The 15,279-nt window shown below is 36.3% G+C and overlaps 2 protein-coding genes across 4 annotated transcripts; one reads left to right on the top strand and one right to left on the bottom strand.

The window, feature by feature from the left end:
* Positions 1-838: 838 nt before the first annotated feature.
* Positions 839-7,888, bottom strand: ascc1 (activating signal cointegrator 1 complex subunit 1). Of its 2 annotated transcripts, none has more exons than XM_065272874.2 (10): positions 7,738-7,888; positions 7,022-7,152; positions 6,839-6,938; positions 4,439-4,536; positions 3,486-3,664; positions 2,925-3,058; positions 2,717-2,836; positions 2,352-2,476; positions 1,760-1,833; positions 839-1,044 (listed from the first exon to the last, which is right to left on the bottom strand). In XM_065272874.2, exons 2-10 carry the CDS (start codon positions 7,140-7,142, stop codon positions 928-930), a joined length of 1,068 nt encoding a protein of 355 aa, XP_065128946.2. In that variant the 5' UTR covers positions 7,143-7,152; positions 7,738-7,888; the 3' UTR covers positions 839-927. The 2 variants fall into 2 exon arrangements, with proteins under 2 accessions (XP_065128946.2, XP_065128945.2); XM_065272873.2 differs by having other exon boundaries at positions 7,730-7,788.
* Positions 7,889-7,973: 85 nt separating this feature from the next.
* Positions 7,974-13,047, top strand: anapc16 (anaphase promoting complex subunit 16). 2 transcript variants are annotated; one of them, XM_065272241.2, is made up of 4 exons: positions 7,974-8,025; positions 8,861-8,994; positions 9,771-9,845; positions 10,025-13,047. In XM_065272241.2, exons 2-4 carry the CDS (start codon positions 8,868-8,870, stop codon positions 10,132-10,134), a joined length of 312 nt encoding a protein of 103 aa, XP_065128313.1. In that variant the 5' UTR covers positions 7,974-8,025; positions 8,861-8,867; the 3' UTR covers positions 10,135-13,047. The 2 variants fall into 2 exon arrangements, with proteins under 2 accessions (XP_065128313.1, XP_065128310.1); XM_065272238.2 differs by having other exon boundaries at positions 8,861-9,009.
* The last annotated feature ends 2,232 nt before the right edge of the window (positions 13,048-15,279 follow it).

Raw genomic sequence — 15,279 nt, 5'->3', positions numbered from 1 at the left:
AACAACAGCTTTTCAAAAATATCTCACAGGTTGAAGAAGTGTGCAATAGTGTAATATATTTGACCTGTGTTAGATAGTCCTTACAATCTCGTTAATAAAGTTTCTTAATGACATTATTATACGTTAGGTATTTATTAAATTATTACTTTTCATCAAGTTATAATTAATCCGTTTTTCCTTCAAAATGTCTGTAAACTCGCGCAATTTAAAGACTTTTTCTTTGATTGATAGACCGAAGTTCAAGGTTTCTGCTGCCATCTAGCGGTCAAGACGTGAAATTACAACACCCGATTAATTTCCATTTTAACTCATTTCTAATATCATTGAAAAAAGTCTTTCTTTCAACAAATTACTTCAGCACGTTACGAAGATACATTTTATTTTTTTTAAATGTCTATTTTACTCTCTGGGGCCCCACCCTGCACCATTTCATGGCCACCCAAGTTTGAGAACCACTGCTACTGGTTAATAACATTGTAATGGATATCATTTTTTAATTCTCTTTACCATAATTTAAAGGTTTAGATTAATATATCTGCAATGTAATTAAACAATATAAAATACTTTTCCTTTATAGACTAAATGTTATTTTGTTAATAAAATAGAGTGAAACTTAAGTAAGACATAAAGAAATATTAACTAAATGTAAATGATACATTTAGATCTGTGTCACCTGCTTGAAGTGTCATTCTCTATTCACAGACAATGTACTGTACTGTAATAAACCCAATCCAAATACAATTCAGGGCACAAGACATACCAAGACAAACATGTGGCAGTAAAAATCTCAGGAAATATTCCCATCTACTTTATAAGAGAAAACAAAACATGTAGTATAGTCAGTTCAGAAAAAATAATATTTATTATTTATATTATTTCTATTTGTATACACAGAGCTTGATGTACTGAAGAAGAAGTGTTTGAGTGTCAGGAGAATGTGATGTGTCCTGCAGATGAATAATATCCTGTAGTGTCTGTGGAGTATCTCTGAGATAGATGAACAGAATTCAGCTCAAATGCTCCGAAATAAAACTCGCCAAACTCCTGCAATGACACAAAGACAGATCAACAGGAAGCTTTAGTTTAGGCTCAGCAGTATTATAGTCTTCAAGGGTACTTGTAGCTACATCTTATTCAGGGAAAATCCATCAATATTTGCATTGAAGTCAGACTTTTATTATAACACAAAACTCTGCTGTTACTATGTGCATTGAGAAAACACTGAGAAGGATCTGAGTTTCTAACAAGCAACCTGTGTGTTAGTTTGACAATACATATGAGAGCCTAATGTTTTACAACAGTGGTTCTAACACAAATAAAACAAGTTTTGGGAGGACGCTGTGGTCCTTAACATAATGTAATGCTCAAATTTCTTGCAAACCGTGTTTTGCTGTAAATGTGCATGTGTTTGTGTTAGATTTAGATTTAGGGGTGGTGTGTAATAAAGATGATCAGACACATCTATGAGGATCCTATACTGTAGCTTTAACCTCTGTGTGTGTGTGTCAATCATGTTTAGTGTCATTGACGGCCACCAGGGGGAAGCAGATCCACAACTCTGGCACTCACACTATGCCGTTACCATAACTTTTTACTCCTTCATATCACTACCATTACTATAAAGATGGTACAAACAGTACTATAGTACATATACCAACAACAGGATTACCATAAATTATTGTAAGTGCAGGGTTTTTTTAAGGGTAAAGTACTGTGTAATATTATGGCGTATGATGAAGATCATATTTGTTAAAATCACCTGTAAAATGTTTCTTGCGTCAAAAGCTTCACGGTCTTTAAAGTTCGGTTTTCTTGCTGTTCCTTTAACCTCAGCTGAAAAAACACAGATTGAGTTAAATACAAAACACAAAAACATCCTAAACAGTCTTGCATAATAAGACACATTCTGTGGCATTTAGTGAGGTGAACAACATTACACACTGCTGCCAAATAAAAAAAACACAACACGGTCTGCAAGAGTTCAACATGACCACGAAAACAAACCACCGTCCCATTACCATTCCTGATACACTGAGAGTCCTACAGACAAAAATACTGCAGGGACACAAACACGCCAAACTCTGGCCTTCTTCCATGAAACCTCCTGAATGAAACCTTTGTCTCCGAGATGTGAAAACACATCACACACATCAGCCTGATAAACAACATTAGTCTCGCAGCCAATCCTGAGAATGTGTGGCATCCATCCGATTGTTTGCTTAACATCTGTGTGACTTCATATTAGAAATTCGCTGATCAGACTGAGGTTCTTACAGCTCGAACATTTGATCAATGTGAAGTTAGTTACACACTTTAAACAAGTGTTTTGGAAGTATAAAGGGAAATTTCACCTGATGGATCTTTCCGGAAGAGTGTGTTCATCACCGTGCCATGAATCTTTACTTTGTCCCACTCACGTTCCATCAGACCTGCTGATACGAAACACTCCACGAGTCTGTCGGCTATCTGCTGTAATCTACACAAACACAAACACACACACCATCAGTCAGAGATTAAATGTGTCCTCCTCACAAAAACACAATGTAATGTTACAATACAACAGCTTATCAAGTCTTCACTGCAAATAACCCAACATAAACATCTGCTGATCGTGCATTTCAGAGAAGAAAGAAGGTCATACTGATTTAAAATGACATGGGGGCGAGTAAGTGATCATATTATTTGTGTATCTACCAGCAGCAGAAGTGAATCTTACTTCTGAGAACCATCACGAGCAGATACTTTAGCATAGAGAACGTCCACCGTTGACGGGTCATCATTCATATACTCAACTCCTTTAACCTCGACAGGAAGAGCTTTTCCTTCAGTTATATCTCTGTAATCACAGAACACCACAGATCAAAACATCATCACAGATCTGTCAATCTATTTAACTGCGTTTGCAATGTACTTTCACACTAGACCTGATAGTATCTTGACACTGTTGAAGCAATTCATGTGCACGTGTCACTTCCTGTTCATTCAGCAGGACCAAAGTGCCAATGGTGAGGTGAAGTTTAGCCGGGTTCTGAAATATACTGCCATCCACCCCTGCGTCCTGCACAAACACATTGAAATGATTGTCACACTGATTTTTATGCTTGCATTAGCACAAGCAGATGGTGAGACATTGAAGGCCTAAATATAAAAAAGAAGTGCTGGTTTGCGGGTTTCAAAATGAATCAGGCCTCCCATCATTCATTTCAATGTTCAGATGCATTGCTGCGTCATCACTGTTATTGGCCCTTATTAACATTTAACACGCATGCATTCATGATGACTATAGATAGATTATCCCTGATGAAGTGAAAATGTAGACATGAAATACAAATTCAAGCTTACTCAAGATTGCACAACCGAGTTTTCACTTGACATAATTCACATTTTTACGAGAAATAAATGATAAAGTACATGCAACAACACCAGGAACATTTTAAAAACGAACTATGGTGAATTTCGGTCCTTCATTGCGTTGACAGACTAACCTGACCGCAGCGTTCCAGCACCTCCTCTTGAAACCGTACAAAGCCCTCCTGCACCTGATCATGATTCAATGCCATAGACAGGAAGTGGGTGAACGGCTGCTTCCTTCGAAAGCTTTCAATCAAAACCTCCACCCGTGTTAAAGCGGAGACCACAGCAGCCTGCTGCGCACCTGTGATCACTGCACACAAGAGACATGTACATCCATAAAACCACAGTCAGAACACACTGTACCAAACAAACACACGAGCACATCCTGCTACTAGAACATTCTGACCATTCAAGCGCCTTGACTTTCATACTGGAATATTTTTAGTTGCAGGTTGCATCAAACAGAAAGTGACAAATGACAAACATCAGTCTCTGAATGTGTTTACAAACAGCACTGAAGAGAATCTCATCAGGATTTGCCGATAACTTCATGCTATGCGGTTGCTGTAAGAAGGACTATGTGGTTTCAGTACATTGCTATGTGTTTGCTAGGGGAATGGTAAAATGTTTTAGGTGGTTCCTCAGTGGTTTGAAACGAATCATCTACACAAGTGATTTGCAACCGGTGGGCCACGTAGGCTGTGGTAGACAACTGACAAATGATTTTATAAATCTTGTTATATTCGCATCACATTATTATGAATTCAAGATGCATCATCTAAAACCTTATTTGTGTTTGAATTTCCCAAAAGCAGTCACATCAGATAGAACATCTAAGCCTAAAAGTCTTCCACTTTAAATATTTTATTTTATTTTAATATAATATTTAGCTTTAGCCACTTTAGTAATACAAAAGCCATGTCACAATGCATTGTTTTCTGTTATTCTGCGTTGATAATATCATGTTTAGAAAGGTGGTCCTCAGAATGTTCATTGGTGGGCCGTAAGTTGCAAAAGGTTGCGAATATGACTCGGGTCTCTCTTGCGGTCTCTTTTTATCATCACTAATAAAAATCAGTCTTACCAATTTGTCCCTCCACACCCTGTTTGGGAATACTGATCGAAGTTTTCGTCTGTGATTCCAGACGCTTCCGTGTTTCTCCTTTCTTACCGATAATATACCTAAAGAAAAAATAGATTTTAAGCCAAAGATTCATCAGAACATTATATTTAATTAATATAAACCTAAATACAATTTCTTCAAATTCTAAAAACATTACTGATTTTGGAGAGGTTTCCCGGACACGGTTCTGATCAATCTAGAAGTAGGCCTGAGTTATATTAGGATATTTGTGTGCAAAACTTTTGTGCGTCTTAAGACAAAACAATGTTAAGATATGTTAGTGTAAGATGTTTTACAGTCGTATGCAAAAGTTTAGGAACCCTTCACGATTTCCATGATTTTCATTTTAAATATTTAATATTTTGAACTGAAGGACACAGTCATATTTCAGTAGTGAAATGAGGTTTATTGGATTACAGAGTTTCCCACAGAAAGTTAGTTGTTAGTTAAGGTGGTAGGGTTGTGCAGGTGGGCGGGCCAGGGGCGGGGCGTATGCGTCATGATAAAAACATTTTTATTTAAAACACTCAAATAAAACTAAATTTTGAAGAAAATATGACAGAAAATGAACACATACTAGATTATTAATGAATTAAATGTTTTATCAACAGGCTAGTTATCCTTCAGACAGTGACGGACCATGTCTTTCTCTCATTTCGGCCATGTGGCGTTTGGGGGAATTTTTTTTGGACGACCTAGTTAAGGTGGTAGGGTATCCTAGCTTAGGTGGGCCGCCAGAACTGAAAAGTGCTGCGGGAAACCCTGGATTAACAGAAAATGTGCAATATGCATCAAAACGAAATTAGACAGGTGCATAAATTTGGGCACCTTTGTCATTTTCTTGATTTGAATACCTGTAACTTCTTAGCACTGATTCATTGAAACACACAATTGGTTTGGTGAGCTCATGAAGCCGTGAACTTCATAGACAGGGGCATCCAATCATGAGAAAATGTATTAAAGGTGGCCATTTGCAACTTGTTGTTCTCTTTGACTCTCGGCTGAAGAGTGGCCTCAAAACAACTCTCAAATAACCTGAAAACAAAGATTCTCCAACATTATGGTTTAGGGGAAGGCTTTCGGAGAGATATAAGCTGTCAGTGTCCACTGTGAGGAACAAAGTGAGGAAATGGAAGACCACAGGCACAGTTCTTGTTAAGGCCACATAAAATATTGGAGAGTCAAAGGGGAAGGATTGTGAGAACAGTCAAAAACAGCCCACAAACCACCTCCAAAGACCTACAACAACTGCAGATGCTGTCACTGTGCATCGTTCAACAATTCAGCACATTTTGCACTTTGATGTGAAAGAAGCCTTTTCTGCATGCACGCCACAAACTGAGTCACTTGAGTATGCAAAGGCACATTTGGACAAGCCAGCTTCATTTTGGAATAAGGTGCTGTGGACTGAAGATTGAGATATTTGATCGTAACAAGGGGCGTTATGTATGGCGGCAAAAGAACACAGCGTTCCAAGAAAAACACTTGCTACCCATAGTAAAATTTGGTGGAGGTTTTATCCTGCTGTGTGATCAGTGCCGATACTGGGAATCTGGTTAAAGTTGAGGGAGATTCTTGAGAAGAATGTTGAGGAATCAGTCACAAAGTTGAAGTTTCACCAGGGCTGGATATTTTAACAAGAGAACGACCCAAGACATTGCTCAATTCTATTCGGACATTTATGCAGAGGTTAATTCTGATGTTCTGGAATGGTCATTCCAGTCCCCAGACCTGAATATCATTGAACATCTGTGGGGTGATTTGAAGTGGGCTGTCCATGCTCGGAAACCATCAAACCTAACTGAACTGGAGATGTTTTGTAAACACGAATGGTCCAAAATACATTCATCCAGAATCCAGACACTCATTACAGGCTATAAGAAAGCGTATAGAGGCTGTTATTTCTGCTAAAGGAGGCTCGACTAAATGTGTTTAATTTTGTTTTGACGCATATTGCACATTTTCTGTTAATCCAAAAAAAGAAAATCACTACTAATACTTTATATTACTGTGTTATTTGATAGATCAAAATGAAATTGCTGATCCAAACACCCAAATATTTACAGATGAAATTGTCAGGGGTGTCCAAACTTTTGCATACGACTGTAAATTAAGGCAGCTCAAACATGCACTTAAGTCTGGGACTAGAATAAGACCTGTCTGGAAAACCGCCCCTTTATCGTGAATATAAATCCTGCAATTATGTTCAATACACTTTCACAATATCAAACAAACCACCTATATATTAGGCAGTTAAATAACTTTACCTACACCTATTTAGACCAGCAGATTTACAACAACATTCAGTACATCATCTTTGTTGTTGAGTCTCAAATATTTGAGAATATTTTGTGTACTAACTTATAAAGGACACTTGGCACATCTATGGCACAGCGAAAGCCTTTCTCGGTCTGTTCTATGTTGTGTGTATCACAGGGTTCATCCAGGCACTCCTCAATAGCTGTCAATGTTGAAATGAACAAATTAACATTAAATAATGCTTTATGAAAATATTGTACGATACTGAAATTGACCAACACAAACCTGTTCCTGGGTATGAAAAATCTTCATCTTCTTCTTCTTCATAAGTTTCTTCCTGAACTGGATTTTTTCTGTAAATTCTCCCATTGATGTTAATGAGCACCGGACGTAAGACATCCATCATCAACAAACTCCTGGAGGAGGAAGATGAAGAATAAGATGGGAGGTCAAAGTTTAAGTGCAAAACAATAATAAAGGTTTATTAATGGTAAATCCCATAATCATACACAGAAATGGGTAATATTTTTATTTAGTAAACCTAACATATTCTCTTAAAATGTATGGGTTATAATTAGATCCCAAAATGCACCTACAGAATATATGATTCTGTCCTAATGATAAATAACAATTATATAACCTTAATTCTTTTATTTTTATGTTTGACTGAAATTGATCTTTGTGTTTTTAAATCTTTCTTGTTGTTGCATGATGTAAATAAAAGAGTTTATTCAAAAGACACTTGAATAATTATGTGAGACATTATAAGTTAAACATTGCAACTCTCACACAAGCTGTAAATCTTTAGTAGGATTCATCGAAATTAAGATAAGTTACGTGGCATGTAAATATAAGCACGTGGTGAAGCTTCTGTATCTAACCCTGCTGCTAACGTTAAATGTTTAAAAACCGGCGAAAACAACATAATGGAAAAATACTGAGAGCGTACTATTATTATAAACCAAATAAAAGAAGAAAATGATATTAATTTACATTTCTACCTTCAGCAGATGTCTGTGTACACTGGAGCTGCCGCTTTGAGATCACTTCCGCCTTCGTCACGTGACGTCAACATATCTTGCTGCGCCCTTGCGGTAAGATATACTATCTAAAATATATTTTTCATAATTTTTAAATACTTAACTCTGAAATAAATTCTGTAAAAATTCTGCTAAAATAATTTAAAAAAGTCAGTCTGTTGTGCCCGGTGTTTTCCCGCCGGGTTTCGAGGGGGCGCTCTGTGTTAAAAAGACGTCACCAAAGAAGAAACATTGGCAGCGACGCTTCAGGTTATTCGGTTTATTTAAGAAATGTTTTAAGATTTAAGTGTGATTTATATTTGTTGTTTTGTAATTTACATTTAAAACAGTCAGTGTGACGTAGCTGTAATGTGTCGTGCTGTTTTGTGAGTTATGACGGTTTGTTTAGTGGCGTTATACTATCAGTGCTGTTTTGTTCATTTGTTTTTAATGACAGTATCTAACGTTAAGTTTGAACAGTTTGATGTACAGCTTAATCATAATGTCTGTGTTCTGTAATGTATTTTGATTGGTTGCTGTGTGTATATGTGTCTGTTGTCTAGTATTTTATTTCATGAACGTAAACCATATGTTTGACATTCACCATATTTACTTTTGTCTCGGGTGTTGTTTTGGCGTCATATCTTCAGTTAGATGGTTTGTAAAGTTACAACTTGATAACATGCTTCAGGTGTCATCCATGAGAAGTGTTACATGACTTCTGTTGGGTGTCCCATGGGTATAAAGATATGTAATAATGACCATCTCTGATTGATGTACACACTGTAGCATTACACTATTAGTTGTTTTTGTATGCCATTGTCTTACATGCTATTGAATTTTTCTATAACATAAGGTTCTTTAAATCAGTGATGCCAAACTGAAGCTTTACTGTATGAGATAAAACCTGAATGCAATCTTTATAGTAAATCAGAGGATTCAATAATATCTGCATGTTAAGCTCTGATTAGGATAGAGAAACATAACTAAAGTAAAAAAACTAAGAGACTCATTTTTAACGTTTCTGCTATGTCTGCACTTATTTGGGTTTATTGATTTTGAGCAAAGTATGTTGGCTAATGTTTGTGTCATCTGTCCTGTCCAGATTTTGAATGGCGGCGTCTTCATCCTCCTCATCAGCGGGAGGTGTGAGTGGCAGCTCAGTAACCGGATCAGGCTTCAGTGCTTCTGAGCTGATCCCACCCAGGAAAGTTCTGTACACTTATCCTAAAGGAGCCGGTGAGATGATGGAGGGTGTGTCAATTTTCTATCTTTTTATTTTGTACTGTGTAACTTTTTAGATGTTAATATTTTCTCCCACACAAATCAGCAGAGTCAACTATATGTAAATGTGTAAGCTGACTTCTTGCAGATTGGTTGAACCAATTGTGTGAGTTTGTAGCAGGGGACTGTCTGTATTCTCTCTTTTTCCATTCCTTTGTTTGACAGACGTCACCTTTAAATGTCCTTTTGAAAACTTGGCGCATCCGGTTGGCAAGTCCACATAAGCCTGTTATGTAAATTATGGAAAGCGTTTTTTTATAGCCAAACACCCAGTTAATGTCCTTTTGTTGTGGCCATTTTGTTTTTAAAATCCCTTTTGGTTATTAGAGCTGTTTCTGGGTCATTTTGTCCATCAGATCTCATTGGGCAGGCGGGGTGTAATTTTGTGTTTGGCAAATGGCCTCGGTGCCGTTACCTCACACACAGTCCAGTTTAATGTGCTGAGCAACAGTAACAAACAGTACAGTTGCTCACAACATACTGACTCATTGACCAAAACCCTGTTTGTGTGTTCAGCACAGCGGTTTTGTCTGTGGTATACTATATACATATGAATGTGTGACCTCTGTGGTTTTCTATAATTGGGTTTAATCTATATTTAGATGTGTATCTTAAATTCAACCTCAGAATTTTGCAAATTTTCTTAAGTTTAAGCGTTTCTGATGCAACTGAATTTCTTTAAGCCTCCTTCCTCATCAACATCTTTTTGGTTCATATGTATTTTTCTGCAGATGGATCTGATAGGTTTTTGTGTGAGTCTGTGTTCAGCTATCAAGTTGCATCCACACTGAAGCAGGTTAAGCATGGTAAGATTAAATGGGGGTTTTTTTCGAGCAGTTTTTTACTAAATACTTTTAAATTGAATTCACACTCTACAGTCTTTGATATTCACACACTCTTTCTTGGTCACTGATCTAGGAACAGATGTACATTGACGTGTAAACATTGATTATCCGTACTTATGATCTTTGCTCTCTGCTCTCAGATCAGCAGGTTTCCAGGATGGAGCGTCTAGCTGGGCTGGTGGAGCAATTGGAGGCAGATGAGTGGAAATATAAACCCATCGAGCAGCTCCTGGGATTCACAACTTCGTAACTGCTGTAGGCAGACGTACTCGCATGCTCACACATAGCTAAACATCTTTTTTTGTGTGTTTTTTTTTTGTTATTGTGAATAATATTGTGAATTACTATTTTAAATGACATTGTAGATACAGTGTTTTGCACTAATGTAATAAGCGTGAATATTTCAATCAGGCCAGCTGACAGTCTTGCCTGGGCCCGGGACAAGATAATCTTAGAGGGCCCCCAACCCCTTACTTTTTACTGGTAACAAGAAATTTGGCATTATCAGATTCAGGACCCACGAATATTGCATATTATACATTGTATAAAACATTTAGTTAAAGGTGAAGTTCCTAATTTTTAGACGGATCTCTTGACAGAAATGCAAAATAATATACAAAACTATATTATCAGGGGTGTATAAAGACCTTTTTATAATGAACCATTATGTTTTTATTACATTAGAATGAGACGTTTTTATCTACATACACAGAGGGTCCCCTTACGTGGAGGTCGCCATTTTGTGCCGCCATGTTTCTACAGAAACCTTTAACGGACAAACTTTTTTTACTAAGTTGTCTCTGACGATTACATGTTTTACTGTAGCTTCTCTATGCGTTTCAAAAGCGAGGGGGGAGCAGTGGATTGAGCCGTTGGTTGCAATTTGCAACCTCACCACTAGATGCTTCTAAAATTTACACACTGCACCTTTAAATGTAGTACACTGAAGAAAATGATTCATTGAATTTAATAAATTTTTTAAGGTAAGTGGTTGCAATCAATTTATTTAAGATACATTTAAACAAAAAGATTAGTAAAGTCAAATAAAATATAAAACTTTTGTTTAAATGTAGCTTAAATAAATTGATTGCAACCACTTACCTTAAAAAAAAAAGGATTAAATTCAATGAATCATTTTTTTCAGTGTACTGACGCTGTATACTGACACAAAATATCATAATCACGTATGAATTATGAACAGACTATTGGAAATATCAGTAAAACAACTTCAGCTAATATTATGCCGTGTTTGGACTAAAAATTGAATAAATATTACTCCTCTCTTTAGAAATTTGAAGTAAACATATAAACTCAATCATATTTCTCCAAACATGCACGCCTTTGAACCAAAAGCCCAGAGGGATATTATTTTGTAAAGAGCTTTCATGATGAGCATGCATTACATTTTTCTCAATGAATGCGACTGAGGGTAGAGCCCTGCATTTCAGCCCAAGCCCGACCTTTTTACACCCCTCAGGTCGGGTTTCGGCCAATTTTAACGTCACAGCTGGGCGGACCTCGGGCTTATTTAGGCTTCTCCATCTTTTTATATTTTTCAATTTAATTAAAATAACATTTTGACAGACAATGATTGCAAAACAAACGTAGTAAGACTTTTAACCTATAGCACGAGTCTGCTATAAGCACAGCCAGCCACACATTTACAATGCAGCTGTTGCTTATTTAACAGCAGGACCTTCAGCGCACCGGGAAAAAATATTAATAGAGGACTAGATTAAAACCCTGGATACTGCGCATAATCTATGCAAACAGCATCCAAGACATAATCTATAATACATATATATATGCATAGCGAAGTTGTAAGATAAGGCAGGTTGCATGTTTATTCGTTTCATGTTTATTTCGTTTCGTTTTGTAGCTATAGCCCTTTTCATTTTTTTATTTCTGCACCCGTTGCAGCTGCGAGCAGCAGAGCAATCTGCCTCCGCTTTTTAAAAATAGTGTGTGTTGATAATAAACGTTTAAACTAACACTGTGATATGCTGAAAATATATATTTTATATAGTTGTTATTATAGACAAGTGAAGAGTTGATCTGAGAGTTCAATTCAGCAAACATTTCGTCAACTTGCTGTCGGCTGCGAACCGCTTGTTGGAACAAACAAAATACTCTAAAATGTAAATAAAAAAAGAAATATAAATATTTTGCCATTTAAAACAAATCTGAACTGCTTTAATTGCTGCAAGAGTAGTACAGCTGTATAAGGAGTGTAAGGAGTTATTTTTTGCTATTTCTGCGGATTTCTTTTGCAAAATCTATGCGGAATTTTGCAGAATAATTAAAAATGTTTTAAAACGATCTGAGAGAATGTGCGCTGTGAATATTACAAAACAATAAAATATTTTATAATTACATTTTATTAAAGGATTACCCTGAATTAAACTGGACCAACATGAACCAACAGATAATGGACAATGTGCTGTCACGACCATAGAGTTTTATATAAATTACATATATTACTGTCTACAGTGTAACAGTAAAAAGAAAAGGCTTCTCATAATGAATGTAGCCTATATCAAGATAAGTTCATCTGTTTAACAACACAATGTATATTTATCTTGTAAACGGATTTGAAATAATAAATAATAGTCGCGTCACTTAGCAATAGAGACGATAGCGAATTCATTATCTTCTCCGCGGTAAGTTATTTCAAATTCAAGTTTTACATATTAAATATTAAATAGTTTGTGCTTTCTCTCATAAAAAGCTCACAGCAAACAGCACAGACTTCTAAACACACGCGATGCAGTGACTATATCTGCGGTCACAGATTCCTAATGGGGATAATTAGGAATTCTATTTTCCTCTATAAGGCCTATATTTTCTTCTTTTCTTTTATTTTCTGAGCACCGGACTTGTGCTGAGTCTGACAGGACATTTTGAGCGTACTGAACTTCAAATCAAATGAATCAAATATTTTCTTTATTGTTTATCAATTATTCCATAAGTCCCAGTTCTGGGCCCCCCTCTGGGCCCCTCCCCACCCTGGGCCCGGGACAACAGACCCGTTTGTCCCCCCCTGTCGGCGGGCGTGATTTCAATCATGCATTTGGTTTGTAAATTTGCATCTTGTTTTAGGTAAAGCCTCAATTGTGCAAATGTCTTAGCTGAAATGTTAAATAAAAGTTTTTTTTAAAGCCAATCGTATATGTGATTGTCGTCTGTGTGAAGGAAGTTACAATATATGATAGTCTGTGTGAAGGAATTTACAACTTAAAAAACAGAACAATTAAAAAAATAAATGGCACAAATCTTAACAGCAGGTTTATCGTCATAAAATCAAAAAATGTAGAAAGCTAATTTGCTTTCTGTTCTATATCCTGTTTTACTAATACACATTCACACATTGAAACATTAGTTACAAACTCTTGTTGACTTAAAAAAAAAAAAAAAGTGATTAATTTTCACACTTTTTTTATAAAAATAAAAGTAATCTGAGAAAATAACCATCTAAATGTTTAAGTCAGTTGTTTTTAAGCACATGAGAAGCTCACAGCCTGCCCCACACGCTCTCTCTACATTGAGGAAATGTACAATCACAGAGTGTGGGGGTGGACAGCAGCTGTGTTGGGATATAAGACCCCCACATTCTTTATCCTCCACCCGAAGACAACAACAACTCTTTATAGACTTCATCATCAGAAACACTTAAAAACCAACTGAATGTTCTAAGAACTGAGGTTCTTACGTAGGAACTGAAATTAATGTTTCCATCTAAAAAGTTGGAGGACATTTAAAACCAAAACTGCTGTAATGTGATCTCATGTTTGTATGTTAAAGTGTCTTGAGTGTGATGATGTTTATCAGTCTTCAGCTGAAGCAGAGATGTTGATGAATAAAAGTACTGAACGTTCTGTTCTAGCTCAGATGATTGTTGTCCACCGTAATCCTCAAAAAAAGGGCGTTTCTAACACTACACACTTTCTGCAGGGTCCTAATGCTGGGGGACACAACACACTTTATCACTTTAGTTTATTTTGTAGTCCTTTAATCAAATGAGATTAGTTTCCCTTAAAATCCTTACTACTGAATTTTCTTCATTAGCATTATTGTCTTATTCTTTTTTTAAGTTGCTTTTGATAAAAGTGTCTGATGAATGCCCAAGTACATTTCATATAATGTGATTCTTGTTCATTTTTATTAAAAAATATATATATATATTTTTTAGATTGTTTATTATTTAAAAGTTGTGATAAGATTTGTATTTATTCATTATGTACTCATGGTGTAAACATCTTTTATTCTTTAACAAGTTTTCAAAAGTATAAACTTTACAGAAGAAGTTACAGCTTTTATGTTTTTATGACCTGCAGAAATTTGTTGCTTCAAGTCATGAAATTTATAAGTACACAATATGTAAAATAAGTCCGTACAGTATGTTTTGTTCCTGGACGTAGCACACGTGTCTTTGTTTTCTTGTGGTTCCTCGCACAGTCAGAATAGGAACTGTGTGTCCAACCCTCACGTGGGCTGAGATACGTCTGTGAAGTTTGGCATCCATCCAAAACTCTCAGTGTTTGCATTATATGCACTGAGACGAATGCATGCACGCATTAACAAACACAGGCACAAATTTCCTCTGAGGAAACTTTTTAAGCAGAGTTTTACATGATGGGTTTCTTTTTTTTGGCATTGAAAATAACCTCCAACTTTATGTGCTTTGTTTTTTTTTAAGGTTTTGTCCTGGAGAAATGTTTTATTGTTCACAGTTGTAGTGTGGTCAAAGGTTCAAAAAGAAAAACAGCTTTAAGTTATAACCTGGGAATTCATCCAGGTCATTTCATTGAAGATCATTAAAACTAAAGTGTGTTACAGTCGCAAATGCTTTTGATCTAAATGATCCTGCTGTAAGATGATCTGTGGTAGTTCAGCAGATAATTTCAGTTCATAGATGACTTTCACTTCAGATTAAACCAGAAATCCAATCACAACGCCACATAACAACATTAACTTTACATTTATGCATTGCGCAGGCACTCCGAATCAACCATCTATGCTTCTTGTCCTGCATTAGTTGGCATTATATTTTAAATATTGTGAGTGTTGTTTGCACATGTAAACGTCCCTGCTGTGGTGTAAGGCCGTTGTGGCTGATTTCCATTTACACATCACAGAAACACCATCACATTAGAACTCATTGATTTCATCTGAAGTAAATGAAGTTTGTGACCTAACTTCCCTCCTGGAGTGTTTCTTGCAGAAATAGAAGTTAAATGAGTATATATTAGTCTATTAGAGGGTTTGTGTATTCATGCAACTTTAAGCCTTTATATGCAAGAGTTTACAGGCTGTTGTTCAGGATTTTATCCTTCAGGACCCCACACCCTTAACCAGCAAACAGAAGACGTGAAGTCAGGCATGGAATGTGCCGGTT

This window comes from Paramisgurnus dabryanus, chromosome 1 (genome assembly GCF_030506205.2).
Source record: "Paramisgurnus dabryanus chromosome 1, PD_genome_1.1, whole genome shotgun sequence".
Lineage (NCBI taxonomy): Eukaryota > Metazoa > Chordata > Actinopteri > Cypriniformes > Cobitidae > Paramisgurnus > Paramisgurnus dabryanus.
The sequence above is the reverse complement of the archived record's forward strand: the minus strand, read 5'-3'. Positions and strand labels throughout refer to the sequence as shown.

Excerpts from the sequence above, each read along its gene's own strand:
- ascc1 (XM_065272873.2), bottom strand. Across the intron at positions 1,834-2,351 it reads CTTCCGGAAAGATCCATCAG|CTGAGGTTAAAGGAACAGCA; the intron begins GTGAAATTTCCC and ends GTGTTTTTTCAG. Across the intron at positions 1,045-1,759 it reads ACGCAAGAAACATTTTACAG|GAGTTTGGCGAGTTTTATTT; the intron begins GTGATTTTAACA and ends GTGTCATTGCAG.
- anapc16 (XM_065272238.2), top strand. The coding sequence starts at position 8,868 with ATGGCGGCGTCTTCATCCTCCTCATCAGCGGGAGGTGTGAGTGGCAGC. Across the intron at positions 9,010-9,770 it reads AGCCGGTGAGATGATGGAGG|ATGGATCTGATAGGTTTTTG; the intron begins GTGTGTCAATTT and ends ATTTTTCTGCAG. Across the intron at positions 9,846-10,024 it reads ACTGAAGCAGGTTAAGCATG|ATCAGCAGGTTTCCAGGATG; the intron begins GTAAGATTAAAT and ends CTCTGCTCTCAG.